Source organism: Rhipicephalus sanguineus, chromosome 4 (genome assembly GCF_013339695.2).
Source record: "Rhipicephalus sanguineus isolate Rsan-2018 chromosome 4, BIME_Rsan_1.4, whole genome shotgun sequence".
NCBI lineage: Eukaryota > Metazoa > Arthropoda > Arachnida > Ixodida > Ixodidae > Rhipicephalus > Rhipicephalus sanguineus.
Window position 1 is genome coordinate 41,397,469 of NC_051179.1, and position 17,468 is coordinate 41,414,936.

At 46.4% G+C, this 17,468-nt stretch overlaps 1 protein-coding gene across 1 annotated transcript in view; it reads left to right on the forward strand.

Annotated features, from left to right (window-relative positions):
* The first annotated feature begins 4,324 nt into the window (after window positions 1–4,324).
* Window positions 4,325–17,468, forward strand: part of LOC119389811 (neprilysin-1-like) — a 74,923-nt gene continuing 61,779 nt past the window's right edge. Inside the window, 1 exon segment of the mRNA XM_037657204.2 lies at window positions 4,325–4,555. Within this exon segment, the coding sequence (XP_037513132.1) occupies window positions 4,488–4,555 (68 nt within the window). The 5' untranslated portion in view covers window positions 4,325–4,487.

The window sequence follows — 17,468 nt, forward strand, 5'->3', positions numbered from 1 at the left end:
CTCCTCTTCTTTCGTACAACTACAACTAGCAATAATAATATAATAATGCCAACAATAATAATAACATGAACTCACACGTGTAAACGCACTCAATCATCCTGGACGTATATTACAGCATAAGCGATCACAAAGGTGAAAGCAAGTAAGAAGAAAACAAGGTGTAAAGAGTTACGACAGGAGATTGCGTTTGAAAAGATCAATACCACACATGCACGACGACACACTCGCAGGTTACCACCCACGCAGCGGTGGAAGCAACGAAGGCGTATCGAAAAGAGAACCGCAGCTGTCGACAGGCCGCGCAGCTCCCACGAGAAGCGGCGCACGCAACATGCGTTCAAGAATGACGTGTTTCGCGGCCGCATCACCACCGTTCCTGTTCGCGTTGCGAAAAACTATCGCAGCTGAGGGACGACTGGGTTGTGGGCAACGGAACAATAAATTCGATATTAAGCGGTTTGAAAATAGGATACCTAGAGCTTTGCGTATGCAATCGCTTGCGTTTGTTGCTATACTGCGCCTGCGTCATAAACAATACTCTTGGGTATACACGTTACTTTTCGAAAAAGCCTGGAGCCCTTGCCCAATCGGGAAGATGAAATTTCTTTTTCTTTCTTTCTTTCTTTCTTTCTTTCTTTCTTTCTTTCTTTCTTTCTTTCTTTCTTTCTTTCTTTCTTTCTTTCTTTCTTTCTTTCTTTCTTTCTTTCTTTCTTTCTTTCTTTCTTTCTTTCTTTCTTTCTTTCTCATCGCGCAGTGCTCCCTCCTGTTTCCTTGTCGTTTCCTAACTGTTTCCATGTCGGGAATTGTATACAATTCCCGACATGGAGCATGCAGAATGCAGTATGGAGACGTGGAGACATGGAGCAATTCCTGGCAAGCACGTGGATGAAGGTATACCTTCATCCACGTGCTTATCAGCGCAACACTTCAGTTGCTACAGGCAACAACGACGGTCATTCCTTCGTATATCCAGGCAACAATGAAATGTGGCAACGCCAAATGACAAGTCACCTCGATAAAAGATCAGATTGTCATGTCAGAAACGGCCGATCGGCGACAAGTCCACGAGCGAGACAGCATCATTTATTAAGGCGAAAGCCTTAGATGCCTCATCAAACGCGAAAATTGACCGGCGTCCCGCGTCGGCGGCGTCAACACGAGTGCTGCGAAAAAATCATCACGTGATGCCGCCATCATCATGCGACGCCATCATGACGTCCCAAATCGGCGAACTTTGTGACGTCATAATGGCGTCCAATGAAAATGGCGGCATCACATGACATCATAGGGTCGGTCAACGGTGGGCCGATCACGGAGGCAGTGCAAAGCCAAGTGAGGTGCCCTCCGATCTTGGTGGCAATGCAAAACCACGTTAGGTGCAGAAAGCTTTCGGAGGGTGGCGGGGAAGCATCAATACATCGGCTGAGAGGGAAAAGAAGATGGCTTTCGCCTTCCAGTCATAATAGGTGAGTGCTTAAGGGTTTTTTTGTTTTTTTAAATTTGAGTGTATTTGATTTGCGTTGTTTCTGAATGTTTTTTGCTGACCTCAATGCTGTCCTTGTCTTTTTTTTTTTTTTTCACGAGCCGGGATGTAGGCCTAGTCAGGAAACAGTTATGTCTGTTTCCTTTTGCCTCATTTCGGTGGCATGTAACGATGTCTTTGTACACATGCAAAAAAAAAAAGGATATTATTAAATCACAAATGCGCATGCGACCGGCGCACTATCGAGGGCCGCATTTCTGTGCGCTCGAGGGCGCCGGGTTTTTTGCGCACAACGCCGCCACCGAAATCTGCGAGTTATAAGAGCTTCACTGGAAAAGTCCTCGTTTTCTAGTTATAGCTAGCGCTTTACGTAGGACCTGATTAAGAGTGTAGACGTAACCACTCCTCCTAGCTTCTGTACCGGCTAGCTGGTGGAGCCACCGACTTTCGCAGCCCTTTCGGAAACGAACCTGCTGGAAAATCGACTGCATACGAAAATAACGCCCCTGCTGGACCTCTCGGGCTTGCAAGCTGCGATGCGAGGTGGTTGCAAAAGGAAGAAAAATGATATTGGCTTCGGGACCCGGCTTCGCCTGCCGCGCTGACTTCTCTAAGCCCCGAGAACTGAGAAAGAAAGATAAAAAAGGAGCGAAATCACGCGGCTTAGATTTCGCGTGTGTTGCGCCAGCTTATAAGTCGCCGCGTCCACATCTTCCATGCGGACTTGCTATACAGTGACACTTCTTCTATTTTTCTCTTCATCTCTCGCTATGCATCACGCATGTTGCTTGCATGTTTGCAAGCTTGCATTCGATCGCGCATACTACCGGCGGCAAAAGTTTTTCATCTAGGATATAAGACCACGAGGGAGGAAAGAGAAAACTTAATTTCGCTAGCGGGCACGGACGTGCGCGCTTGAACTCGAATGTATATACATTCCGCGCTTGGATCCGTTCTCGCTGCAGTCCGGCTTCCCAATTTTTCCTTTAGGTACACACAAGGCACGAGAAAATGAACTTTTGAAGCCAAGAAGTTCGGTGTATAAGCTCCGCTAAGGGATATTGGGAGTCCCTAATGCATGTTCGAGTCTACGCCTCTCTCTCTCTCGCTGTGTGCCGGGTAGGGACGGGGGTTCGAACCCCGTCCCACCTCCCCCATCCCACACTCTCTGTCTACGCCAATACAAGACAGGGTCAACAGAGACCGCTAAAAGAGTCCGCCGTGCAGCGGCAACAGACGTATGGCGTGCTAACGATGGCGTTGGTAATCGTAACGACGATGATAGTAATGATTACAAATTCATTGCCATATATAATACAAATCCAGAAAACTCCTCAATTTCACTATGAATTGAAGAAAATTTTCATTCACTCTTTTGTATAACTGTATTTTTTCCCCTCGACCTGTCATTTTCTCTTCAAGCTGTTGCTGATTTTTTTTCTTTGTTTTTCTTGATAAATGTGGTCTGTACCTATAATTTCGATTACCGCTGATACAACGGTGTTCGTTTATATATATATATATATATATATATATATATATATATATATATATATATATATATATATATATATATATATATATATATATATATATATATATATATATATATATATATATGTATGTATATCATTATTAATAAGTTTGTAATCACTAATTTTGCTGCTGCTGTTGTCAATCAAACATTTACGTTTACAACGTACAGGTGGTCCCGATTCAGTTTATATTGCGGGACCTCCTTCTGTATATCCTTATCTTGTACAGTTTATTGTAAAAAATAATAAAAATTGATTGATTGATTGATTGATTGATTGATTGATTGATTGATTGATTGATTGATTGATTGATTGATTGATTGAGAAAGAGAGAGTCGGAGCAAACTCCTCCCCCCCCCCCCCCCCGAAATATTAATAGCGAACCTGCTTAAGATATCGGTACTTTGAGCTCCATCGAGCAAAACTCCTCAGGTGGGTATTCGCCACAGGAATTGGGCAAGCCCCACCATACCTAGTACAGCAGGTGCGAGCGTTTAAACGAAAACTCTGCTCGGCGAAGTGGAGCACGTGAAAGGGAAGGAGAGGAAGAAAACGACAGAAAGAAAGAGAAAATAGAGATAGAGAGAGAAAAGCGATAGACAGAAAGAGAAATAAAAGAAAGAAAGACACACAAAGAGAGAGATAGAAAGAAACGGACACTAAAAAGAGATTAAAGAAACGGACAGCAAGACAGAAAGATAAAAATAAAGAGAAACAAAGAAAGGGAAGGAATATAAATAAAGGTAGAAAGACCGAGAAAGAGAGAAAAATAGAGAGAAAAGGGAAGAAATAGAAAGACAAAATATAGAAAGAATAAGATACAAAAAATAGAAACAAGAAACAGAGAGAAAGGGAGGAAATAAAAAAATAATAAAGAGAAACAAGGAAGGCCATCCAGCCGCGCTCTTCCTTCAGGCTTGGCACCACTGGTGCGACGCTGCCACCTTTTTTTAAAAATTTTGCATGTCTGCATATACACGCACACATACAAACGCACCGCACGCACGAGCGTACTACGTAAAGTGTGGTTGAACACCCCACCCTGAAAAAAAAAAATTTCTGGCTACGCTACCGCTGACAAGCACACGGCATACATATACCACACCCCCACTGCGACAACACTACACATCACTACGTGATGTCGAGCACTCGCACTGAATTTTAAGACACGCTTCGGCGTTTCCTTTAGACATCGCGTGCCGTCCGATTTTGCTTTTGCCCGCAACGCCCGAGGAGCCGGGCGCGCGGCAGATGGCGCTCGCGGCGTCGCCGGAGCATCGGGCGCGCGGGCGCTGGTTCCGACCGCGGCGCGTCCCGATCCCGGCGCTCCGCAGCGGAGCGGCGCCCGACCGCCAGTGCAGCATCGGCAACGGCCAGCGGCGGCGGCATGCGAAGCAGCAACGGACTGCGGCCCGGGCCCTGCGGCGGTGTCCCGTAGCGCGCGCAGAACCACACCGCCTTTTACCATCATGGCATCGCCCACCGACGGCAAGCGACCGCCGCACGAGGAGATCACCTTCACGCCACCCGACCACAGGTTTCACTCTCTCTCATCCCTTTCAAACGCCTGCTTCTCGTGCTCACGGTGCCTGCCTGACTGATCCTGCTCGTTGCAGCAGCAGCATCTTCGCTCCCTCCTTTTCGCTCGCTCGCGCTTACTATACCAACGCTGCATGCTATATCACTTCGTGCATCGTCATCGCGCTTGGTCCTCGTGCCGAGCAGGAACGTCGGCCAGTCAGAGGCGAGCAAGTGTCTTGTCACTGCATTTCGTTGGGAGTGCCTTACGCGACCGGCCGGCGCGTGATCGCGGTCGCTACGCGTGTCGTCGTTCCTGATCGTTTTATGCGCGATGTAATCTTTTTTTCGGCGCGGAAACGTTTTCGCACTTCTGTAGTCGAAAGCGTGTATGCTTTGGCATGTTGGCAATTCACGTTCATTTATAGCATCTTCGACTGGTCGTTTTCGAGTGCTCCGCAGGCGCTGAAAAAAGTATGTAAAATAGCAACTAACCCTTCCTACTAACATCATCGTGTCAAAACATGATCAGGAAGGAGAAACATGACTTGCATACCTGCTTGTTCTCGTTGAAGAGGTTTAAAGTTGTTGAATTCAACACTTTCAAACACAGTCAGAGCGCTCTCAAACGACCTGTCGAAGGTGCTATTATTTAGCGCACTAAACGAACGAAGACGGGAAAGGAACGACGCGGGCACAGTGCTACGTGAAACACCAGGAGAGAATAACGCGCTGTGTTACGCTGTGTTACACGATAACGCTGGTTAGTATTATCGCGTACTTGAGCACGCTACTTTGGAATTCATGGCACAGTTACTGTACCACGAATTCCTACTAACTAGCCAAGACCAGCATCTTTCTAAGCTACTTTGGAGTCTGTTACACCACTAACAGTAGAAAAGGGAACCGAAAGACGGTTTATAGTCGGTCTTGATTCGTCGTCTAATCACTTGACCAGCCCAGAAAACGACACGAACGGTATGGGAGCACGTACGGACAGCGCTGATTGTATAGTAGACTGTGTACTGTTGCATGCTTGGCGCGCTTTGAAACGTTACAAAGCTTTAGAACTGGGTACTTGGACCTTGGATTCGTTGGTTTTGTTGCTTTTGTATCTCCCAGCAGAGATGCTTTGCAGATGTGCCCTAGATGCTTTTGAATGCTGGTTCGTCCTCCGTAAACCCAAGCGCACGAGAATCGTCCTCGCAAAGCTGGCAAAATGACGTGGAAATGTTTGTTGCAGAAATATTTGCATATTTATACGGGAGGAAATATATGTAAGCAAACGTCTTGTGTCTTTTTGTTAACCATTTTGAAAACCTTAAAACTTTACACAGGACTTGTTTCTACTTGTCGAAATGCGCACTTGCGCGACATTTCGTGATAAGCGCAGCCGCGGCAATCCCATGGAAATCAAATACAAACCGACGTGAGGCAGCTTCGGGGGCAGCTTGACTATGCGCGCTGTTTTCGATGAACAGATGAAACGCTAAACCAAAGTGAAGGCTGCGTTTGACGCATGCTCAGTGGCGACAACCCAAGCATATTGCGTACGCAAAGCTTTGCGTATACACTATTCTAAAGCTATCTACTGGTGCCGTCACGGACATTGCGAAGGTGCGCCTACTATTGGTCACGGTGAATGCATTGCTCTGTTGGTAATGTAAGCAGGAGAAACATTCGTGGTGTGGATTAAGCATAGATCGAATAGTTAGTTGGCGTCACAAAACCTGGTGACGTCACAGAACCTGGCAGCCGCGTGCTTTGGAGCACTTCATCACAGACTCATCTATTGAATTGAATTGATTTTTATTCAAGTGTACAAAATAGCACTTAGGAAAGAGAGAACAAAAGGCATTGACGCCTGACGAGGTCCTCCCACCTATAACAGCAGCAGTTTGCACACAAGCATTGGCAGCATAAACGGAAGTGATTCGAAACTTACTCAAGGAAATATACAGAAGAGCAAAAGTGCATGTAAAGCATTGGATACTTATAAAAAGATAAAATAATATTTTGCTGATAAATAAAAAATTGGAAACGTATCATTGCTGTAAACGCAAATTATTAGCACTAATAAAAAGCAATGTACGCTGGAATTAACACAAGAAGGCTATGAAGGAAGTAGTTGGTTTATTTCCCGCTTTATTATATTTCCTGATTTGTGGTTTGTTATTATTTCCTCTACACATTTGTTGTTGTTCAAGAGTGCCATGGTCTGAGTGCAGCGTTTATGAACCATAGTTTGTCCTGATCCTGTTATTCCTGTAGCTAACATGTCGAAATGTATAAGGTAGGAAATTTTGAGGGTCTTGTAAAGGGAGTGAAAAGGCAGAGTCATTCCAAAGCAAGTGATGTGTCTCAAGAGCCTAACGCGGGACCTTTATGTTCTGTATTAAACGTTTAGTACGCCCAGTTTGTTCCAGCGTTCTTTCGTGCTGTCCTGATATTTAATATTACTAATGTCTCCAATGTCTTTCTTTTGTTAAACATATAGTGATTGCGAGTTAGATTGCATTGTCCTTCCCCAGACTAATAGACAGTAATGTAGGTATGATTGCTCAAGAGCATAGTAGATTTGTTTCTTTAACCCGATTATGGCAATAGATTTCTCATTTTGTACATTATACCTATTGAACTAGAGACTTCAGAACATACATGATTAACGTTATTTGTCCAAGTTAGCCTTTCGTTGAAAATTACACCTAAGAATTGTATTGAATGCACACGCGACATAGCAGCATAGCGAAAACTGATGATGGGTTCATTGTCTATCATGTTTTTTGGTCTGAATATTATAAACTTTGTCTTTTGTACATTGAGCTCGATTATATTTGCTGCGAGCCATTTGAGCCATTTTGATTCTATTCCTCGAAGTGAATGCTGTAAACAATCTAGAGACAGACGTGAGTTTTGGCATTCAGTTATCGCGATAGGGAATCAAACCCGTGACTTGCTTAGCAATAGAACCACTTAGTCACTGACTAACTTTCTTGGCGGAGGAGCGATCTTCGCGCCTCTCAGTGAACACTGTACGTCGCACACAAGTCGTCGAATAATTGTTGAATAAAGTACGTGCGCTACTCATTATCGATCAATATTATTAGGGCACGGGTTGAAAATTGAAAGACTCAATCCGCTCTATTCTCAAGCTACGACAGCTGGCAAAAAAAAAAAAATTGTATGAATCAACTGTTGTGAATGCGAAAGACGATACTTTCAGTTGAACTACAACATCTATGTATAGTCTGGGAACACAAGAAATTTTCAGCACAGGTCTTAAAAGAAAACAAAACAAAACTTGGAGCACGCCCGAGCTTCGCGCTCAAGACTCAACCGCTAGCCTGGCTTCGCTTTGCGGTGGGCACCTAAACCGTGCCCCTAGGAAAGGAAAGTCTGTGTGCGTAACATAGGCCGTTTCAAAACTATCCTAGAATGCCACTTGTAAGTATAGTTGCGAAGTGCCCACTAACAAGCGCGCCTGCGCAGCTGCACACGTTGCCGATGCTGTCGATGACAATGATGATTAATTGTGTCTGTGTGCTTTGTAATTGGTTGGCCTTTAAACCAAACACTCGTTGTGCAGTTCACACGTTTTGACGTCTGGTGCGATTCTATACGCTTCTGCCACGAAATATTACGTGCGTTAAGGACACTCCTCCCAGTACATGGTATTCACGTAGTGCTTTCTTTTTTTCGGAGGAATTTGGAGCACGGGCTTGCCACCTGCTTGCCACGCAGAAAGTCCTGGGTTCGGTTGCCGCTCGAACAGAATATTTTTTTATTATTTCTTTATTTGCATCTATCTCGAATTCTCGCTCACGGACCACGCAGTTTTTTCACTCACAAGCAACGACGCCGACACCGGAATTTCTGCGAAATGAGCTCTTTAACGCTATCGCATTAACATAACTGATGTATCATCCAACGCACCTTTAAAGAGGGGCTCTATTCTGTGACCCCAAACTGTTCCACTGTTGGCCATGGACCAAGATAAGCACGTTATGTTATGTGCAAGTTCTTATATCCATTCTGGCAACTCGCGCAGACGCAAGCATCATACCTCCTTATACATGACGATCTCATGCGAAACTGTTAGCGACCGGCTCAAATATGCAGAGGTATTATAGTCGATCGAAGGAGCGCCCATAGCACCGCAAGGTCGTGGACATATAGAACGCCTGGCTGCAAGTCAGAACAGATCAGAGGTTTCACGAAGGCCTAGCAATGTTCTCCTGCGTCCTTCGTCCCGCAGGGAAGCAAGAAAAGAAAGAAAAAAAAAGGCACCGTAACAGAGATCTTTCGTCTATGTACAGGCTTAGCGACTCACCAACAAAATGCCCGCAGAAAAAAATGCGGGTTGACAAGAAAGGTATCCAATAAATTGAAAGTGTACGACGTCCCGTGCATGTATGCCGTGTCGTGCGTACTGTATGCAACCGCAGTGCGTGGTGACAAAACTATTTTTATTACAGCAGGGCTGTTATGCCCGCCGTTTGTCCGTTTCGCGATGTAGAGAAGAAACAATCATCATCGTGTCGGCGCGCGCTCTTCTCGTCGTCTTCTGGTTCGCTACCCGAACACGTGCGCCCGGCGCGCGCGCTCTCCCACTGCACCCGCCCTTACAGAAATAACTGAATGTTTACTGTACATTGATATAAGAGAGTTTGCACAATGTATATGAATGTCTGGCAGCTATAGCACCGTTTAACGTGGATCTTTGATGATTGATGGTTTATCTTTGATGATTGGTGGTACATCTCCATCCCGACGACTAACGTCCATGTTAAATAATTAAACAAACCCTTGTGGAAGCTGTAGTAGTTAACGGTGAAAGCGTAATCAGAGAACGAGGCGTGACAGCCAGAAGAGCGTCGCATATTGGACGCAGAACTTGGTCGCCATCCCGCGGCATGTTAAAATGTGATTGAACACCACGGCCGGACTAGAGGGAAACGCAAAGCGCGTCGTGCCGCCCCGGTAGACCGGTCCCGATTTTTCTCGGGGCGAGCCTGGGCGAGCGCGTGAGCATGGAACGCGCTGTTACAGCCAGGTGATGCAGGCGCGCGTCGCAGGGCTATTTTAAAGACGATAGTCTTTCTTGGGGAACTTAAACGCAGAAATCTTGGTCTGTCTGTCTGTCTTTCTGTTTGTCGGCACGTCCCTCGATTCAGCCACTCGGCCAAAGTTGAACCACTTGCCCAAGGGCCAGCCGTCTTGAACTGGTAGGGCTGTTCATACTTGTGAACGTTGTTGATCAAAAAGTAAATATCATGCATATCTGAGGTGCAACATCACTAGGTAAGTATTAGGTGGCGTGTTCCTTTAATAGAAAATGCATACATACGTAATTTTAAGGACCCTAGTTTCTTAAGCTGCGCTGAAAATGCATGAGAATGGAAGCTTGAGCGAGTTGGTATGCGTTCATCTTTGTTGAAACAGCGCTCACTAGACGACGACGAAGTAAAAGAAGGCACAGGACAGGCGCTGCCTGTCCTGTGCCTTCTTTTACTTCGTCGTCGTCTAGTGAGCGCTGTTTCAACAAAGCTGAAAATGCGACTGCGCAGAAATTTGCCTTCCTCCGTGCCCTTCGCACCAGCTCATTGTTGTGTTTCGGTTTCGGTTCTGTATTGCACTGTACGAATGCCATGGGTTGGTGTTGAAAAACTTTAGTTTTGAGAAGGCCAAGAAGGTGAAAAAAAATATTTAAAAAATGAAAAAGCAGCGTTGTGGGCGGCCTTCAGGCTGCCGGTTGTGGGCGCCGCTCTGGCGTTCCTGTTTTACCCAGGCGACGTGTAAATAAAAGAGTGTGTGGAGAGTACTCGTTGAGTGCGGACGTTTCTCTGCAAAGGTCTTCGCCTGCTGCTGCGCCGGGACTACCAGCACGCAACACAGCACTCATGTTTCCCGACGTATTGCCAGATGGCGTCCATATCTCACACAGCGCCTCTTCTATCGTCTTTACACGACATTTGCAGCGAAGCACGCAGATACGCGGCCAATTTTTGGTTTGTATTAGCGTGATGCTGAGCGAGGCCGACGCTTTTACGACGCTTGGGCAAAGGTCGCCACCTCGCGGTGTGTTAAGGCATTGACAAAATTCAACTTCTATTGAAAATGCGCCGAATGGGATGGACGCGTAAACGCGTTGCAGGTGCTAGTCGCGGAGGCCACAGCAATGACGAAGTACTTTACCTTACCACTCCCTGCGTTGGCCGAATTCTCAAACTCTGCTGATCATCCAAAAACAAGCGCAGGCTGCCCATTGCAGCCCGGGGACCCAGCGTCTTGGGTACCCAATTCTCAAACTCTATCATCTCCCCCTACGGGCAACCATGGTGGGATGCGAAAGCATCGTGGGGGTTGCGCATCGAGTATCCGTTTCTCTTATGTGACTTATGAGACAGTGGTTGTCGAGGCGTTTGAATTACCGCTTGCCGACGCTGACATTTACGTTCGGCTTCCCGAGCCTTCCTCTGCTCTGCAGCGGTGGCGCTGCCGCTGCAACTAGCGCCGACGTTGACGTTGTTCGTGGCGTTTCGCACACCGTTGCACAGATAGAGAATGACGGAAGCACAGCGAACGCGCGCTTTCGCAGCCCCGCAGCTTCGAGATTCGCTTGCCGGCGTTGCCTTTTATGTTCAGCTTCGCGAGCGTACATAGCGCCATTGCAAAGGACAGTGCAACGCTTGCCGGCGTTGCCGTTTACGTTCAGCTTCGCGAGCGTCCATCGCGCCGTTGTGAAGGAGAGTGCAACGGGAGCGAGCGCGTGTCGCATTATATACGAGCCCACAGCTGTGGCGGAGAGAGAGAAACGAGAGATGAGAAACGAAGCGGAGGCAGCGCTCACGCGAGGAGAGGGGGGAGAGTTGGCGTATGCGCAGTATGGGTGCGGACGCCGCAGGACGGACACTGCCCCGAGCATAAGATGCTTTCGCATCTAAAAATAAGCTTTTTCTAAACACGGATCCGTTTAGCATGTCACTATAACGGCTAGCGCGTCGGTGGGTCAGTGGTCAAGACTCAGGCTTGTGTGTTTCCTCGTAACACACATTTCACTTGTTCGTCGCCGCGTGGCGGAACCCCTTGCTTCCATTGTGGGAACCTTCCTGTGGGGAAGGAAACCCGCGAAGGTCTATAGAACGTTTTCAAGCCAAGCTTGTACTGACTGACCTGTGTAGGTGGTGGTTTCCAAAAAAACAGTCCTCACCCACAAAACAAAATAAATTTTCTTTCCGGGGCTGGAGTTTGAAACCGGGTCTCCGCGGTCCGAAAGCAAACGCCTTGAACACTAGGCCAGGCACCCACGCTCGCCCCATGTGAACTGAACTGAAGCAGCATATGAATGCGTTCTACCGATGATACAAAAAATCACAGCATCTCCACGGAGTGAATGATGATGAGTGGGCGAAGCTGCGGAGGTTCATCGGTAAACCGTGAATCTTCCGTGAATTCTGCCCAGTACATCATCACCGACGTGAGATCGGGCGCGTTTATACTAAAGGTTCGATAAGTTATGACGACTTGCAGCTCACTTTAATTTTACATGTACGCTGTGAATTTTCATTGTTTAGAAAACCATTGCTTTAGAAAACATCTGGCGTCTTTCGTTAAGCAGCTGGCGTCTTTTCGTTTTGCTTTAGAAACATCTGGCGTTCTTTCGTTTTGCTTTTACAAAACATCTGGCGTCTTTCGTTGGTTTATTTCATCAATCAACGGCGTTTCGAACAAAATTTTTATTGTTTAATCACGCACAGGAGAAATCTCACCAGGCACTACCTTGGAGGTAAACAATGGCTGCTAATGGGAATGAGAGACAGAAGAAGTCGGCTTTTAGCTAACACTTACACTTCTACTTCTACTAACGTTTCCTACTGGAACATGCCAATGGCTGCTAATGGGCAATGAGAGACAGAAGAATTCGGCTTTTAGTTAACGCGCACGCTGCGAATTATTTATTGTTCAACAACGCACAGGAAAAATCTCCCACCTGCACCACCTTGGAGGTCAAAGCGTAAGATTGGTTACGCACTACGACTACGACTACGAGGGACGAACGGGTGCCGCCTTAAGGAGCTTCGCCCCTAAAAAAAAAAGATTAGCGCAGCTTGCACAAAGTCACGCAAGGCCGGGTCACAGCAGGGCTGGTCGACTAGAAACAGAACAAGAAGAAGAGGACGAAGGTGAAGAAGATAACGACGAGAGCGCGTGCCGGTTCATGAAGATGATAGTTTTTCTACGCCACACGGTGAACTATAGTTGCTATATATACTGTACTACACATGACTATGCTTTGCCTCCTTTTTTTTATCTTCTTTTTTCTGTATGTTGCTTTATATCTCTTTCTCTCTCTGTCTATTTCTTTCTATGTATTTGTTTCTCTCTCTCTCTCTGTGTAGTCGATCTCTCGTCTTCTATCTCTTTCTCTGTTTCTTTCCTTTCTTTATATCTATTTCTTTCTTTTTACATCTATCTATCTATCTATCTATCTATCTATCTATCTATCTATCTATCTATCTATCTATCTATCTATCTATCTATCTATCTATCTATCTATCTATCTATCTATCTATCTATCTATCTATCTATCTATCTATCTATCTATCTATCTATCTTACCCTGCCTCTCTCTCTACTCGTTCCCCCATCCTCCTTTCCATAGGCGCGCGCAGGGTTCCCCTTCAGGTGGGGGGCGATGGTTCATCGAAGCGCCCCCTCTCCCTGTTAAGTCAAAGTATGGGGCAGACTTTGCCCCCCCCCCCTCTTAAGTGACTTCGGGGGGAGGCGCCCCCGCTGCCACCCCCTTGCGCACGCCTATGCTCCTTTCCCTCATCCTAACACTCACATTTCTCTTCCTCACGCTGACTTCCCACCACCTGTACTATACTATTCAAGACTATGCTATGCTCTGCCAGCGTGCTTGGATAGCCGACTGGTAGGAGGCTCGCATTCGGATCGTCGGTACTCGAGTTCGAATCTTTCCTCGGCAAAAAAAAAAAAAGCTTCTCGCCAAAAATGCTTTTCTTTTTTTTTCTATTTCTTTCTCTCTATCTCTCTTTCTCTCGCCCATCCAGTTATTGCATACCTCTCCGGACAAATTCGCACACGCCTTCTGGCAGCGAAGCTGGAGAGGAAGAAGAGGACGAAGATGGCGCCTGCCGGTTCGTGATGATGATAATTTTCTATCGACGACACGCGGCCAACCTCACGGACACTAAAGGCAAATGTTAAGTCGGCGTTGATTACTGAAATAGCGTTCCAGAAACCTCGTAGTGCTTGTCGCGTGCCAAGGAAAATGCTTATTTCGAATGAAAATCACGTTTTAGTCGTCCGCACAGCGTCAGCGCACTTCAAATCGCGCGCTTCAAAAGGCCTCCTGACACAGCATTTGCCTTGCCCAATGTTGCCCGCCTTTACTGCCCGGATGCCGACGCGGCGGTTTCTGCTCTGAAGAGCACATTACACAACATCACGTGGACACGGCCTTTTGTCGAAGTTTTTGTTAGAGCGACTTTCAGGAGCGTGCAAGGCACACGCAGCAGTACGCGATAACGAAGCTACCACTGAGACGCAACCGCACGAGTGGAGCGCAGCCCTGCGAAAACGGAACTTTCGCACAACCGGCGTCGTTATCAAGGAGGTTAAATAAAAAATTGCTATTTTTAAACCTCCTTGGTCGTTATCCACTGTAACGTCAAGTTGTTTTATTCGTGAATCAAACAGAAACGCACAAGCAGCATTTTATTACGTCTCGCATTGCAACGAATATTCTTTTTTTTTATTATAAGCAGCTTGAATGATAGTGATAATTTGTACTCGGGACTCTTGACGTCATCGGGCTCGTTTCAAAACGTCCCACTGGGGGTGCATATAGTGTCCTACATTTACCTTAATTTCTCGATTACTAGAGCACTTCTATTGCTGATATTGACGTTTTAGACGTTCTTAAACACACAAACTTTTATTTGCCTCTTGTGTCTCTTTAACAGGTCTGCTGTAAAACAATTAGGAATCAGTACACTTTCTGCGGGCGCTTCCTTGTGTTTCGTGTCGGCGGACTAAAAGTGATCTGCTGGACGACGCGCAAGGTCGATATCAGGATTTGCACATTTGCGGAAAATTCCGACTTCGAGAAAATTGAATTCCTAAACCGCGTTTCCGTGAACGCGTGATGGTCCTTTCGTTGGGCCGTTCTACAGGCTGACGAATGCTGGGAAGAGCATGAAAGCGGTTTGTAGAAAAGAAGGTGACTTTGAATAGCAATAAAACAAAATATGTTTTATATATTTTTCGGTAAAGTAGAAATAACGTTGACACCACTCAAATAAATATTAGCTTAAATAATAGCCCTATCCAAGAATTTCTTTCGTTTAAATAGCTGGGTGTCATACTGGACCGACATGTACATTGGGAAACGTATGTTCAGAACGTATGCAAGAAGGTCGCATACGGTTGTTACTACCCAATTAAAGCAAGGCAATATTTCCCTCGAGAAATACTCAAATCCCTTTACTGTGTGTTTTGCCGTAGCCATATTAGTTATTGTTTAGAATAATGGGCGTGACTTACATGACATATATATACTTACAAGTTACAACCTTTACAGAAATTACAAAAAAGGGCCCCGAAAATAATCAGTAATCCAAACAGCAGCAGCGATACATCTCATGACATTTTCCAAAACACAACATGTGTTATCGGTTAAGGCACTATGTGGTCATAAGATATCACGTTGATAACATTATGGGCACTAACTTTCATATTCCTCGTAATGCATTTTCTTTCCCGGCACGCGGGACTAGATGCTCTAAAAGGCAACCTCAATTTATCAAAACGTTATAATTTGTTCGGTGAAATAGTAATTGAATTCAGTGGCACAAAAATCTGGAATATCTTGCCCATAGAGGTCAAGACCACGCGTAACTTCAAGCAATGAAGTAAGTACTTTTTTCTTGAGAACCAGCATCTCTAACTTACTTACACTGAATAATTAGGTGTATTTCATGAAGACTTTTGTTTATTATAAATCAAGGGGTGTAATAGAATACCGTGCTGTTAAATTTTGCACCTGACCTGTCTCTTTTATTTTTAATACTGGACCGGAAACTAGCTTTCCCTAGAAAGAAAGAAAGAAAGAAAGAAAGAAAGAAAGAAAGAAAGAAAGAAAGAAAGAAAGAAAGAAAGAAAGAAAGAAAGAAAGAAAGAAAGAAAGAAAGAAAGAAAGAAAGAAAGAAAGAAAGAAGGAAAGTACTTCAGGCACGCCCACGCCAAGCTTTGCTTGCCCTCATTTCCCCAATTGGGGAAGTGCTCCTGAATTTTCGACAGCTGCCCACAAGCCGTACTGGCCTTGGTATCCCAGGCACTCCAACGTTCTCGAGAGCTTTGTCCGCCAAAACAACATAGAAACCTTCCGATGATCATAATTGCACGGGGTATAGGCTGGTGATGTACTAGAGTAGCACGGTGAAAGGTACTTTTGCGGTGACCCAGTACCTGGTACCAGGTGCTGAAACGCCGCTAAAATTTCACTGAACAGTAAGTGGCCTGAAAGCAAAACCTCACTGGGTCCCTTATGCGTTCGTCTAAGACGACTCGAAGGCGAGTCGTCTTACGCGTACGCCGCTTTTTTAACAGCGGGGCTATTTAAGCTCGGCAAGGCCAGTGTCGTAGGCAGAAAACTCGGCGGGCATGCACCACAGAAAGCGGGTGTGTGCCAAGCAGCTCTTAGCATAGCATAGCCATGCATAGCATAGTGTAGCAAGCGGGTGGGAAAGGGAAGTGAGGATGAGAGAGGGATGTGAAGGTTAAGAGGAGGGAAAGGAGGAGAGATATAGAAATATATAAAGAAGCATGAAAAAAAAATTGAGGAGGAGCGAAGCATGTGGGGAAGGGTGTTTCAGCTCCACTAACGTCAACCTCTGGAGGGGCGAATCATGCAGTGTGCGCAGGTGTTTCCCACGGCAAAATCACTGCTAATGGGCAATGAGAGATAGAAGAAAGATTAGATACAGAGGCCCGCAGTCCGCTTTTAGTTAACTGCACGCTGCGAATCTTTATTGTTCAAGTACGCGCAAGAGAAGTCTCCCACCGGCACTACATTGCAGGTAAAGATCCAGTGTCCATATATACGGCCTGGCCGGTGAACGGTTGTGCAGCGCGAGTAGTCTTTTTTTTTGTATTATTCAAGAAACTCGCTAGCAGAGGCTGCCTCCGTCGGCGTTGTCTCTCTCGGGCGAAGGCGCGTTCTCGTTCCTTGCGAGCTGGTAGGTAAGCGTTCATCGCAGAAAGAGCGTTTTCATAGTCAACACGCGCCGTTCGCTCTCTCTCTCTCTCTCTCGCGATACGGCGAGATAGAGCGAACGCCTTCAAGGGGGGGGGGGGGGTAGGGGTTCAGTACAATCGACTCAGAAAAGAAGAAGATGGCTTTCGCGCGAATTTCGAGTCGTTTTAGGCAAATGCGTAAGGGACGTACCGCATGACTTTTTCCATCGGTCTGAGCCGATTCATTGTTTCACTTTAGTGTCTCTTTAATAGCTCCCTCGAAACGATCGTAGCGCGCGCGCAGCCACTGGCGCGTGCGTCCTATTCCTCATTCGATGAAGGGCCGCGAGAAGAGGTCATGGAAACGGCGGCGCACACTGCGCTCGGCGTCCAGCCGAGCGCGGTGGGGCACGTCCCAGCGGCCGTGCATCGCCCCTCACCGAGAGAGGCTAGAATGCGCGTGTGCCGTTCCTCGCAATGCACCCGCCAGCAGTATGCACGGAGTCACCCGGCTAAATTGGCCTCGCCGGGCTCGCTATATTGATATATAGCGCTGTATATACACAGCAGAGCGCGAAGAGCGCCCCGTCGACACGAGACCCCATCTCGCTTCACGGGTGGCGCGTGCAAGCGGCGAACCAGATTCCAAGTGAGCGGTTGATATTTTTTAAG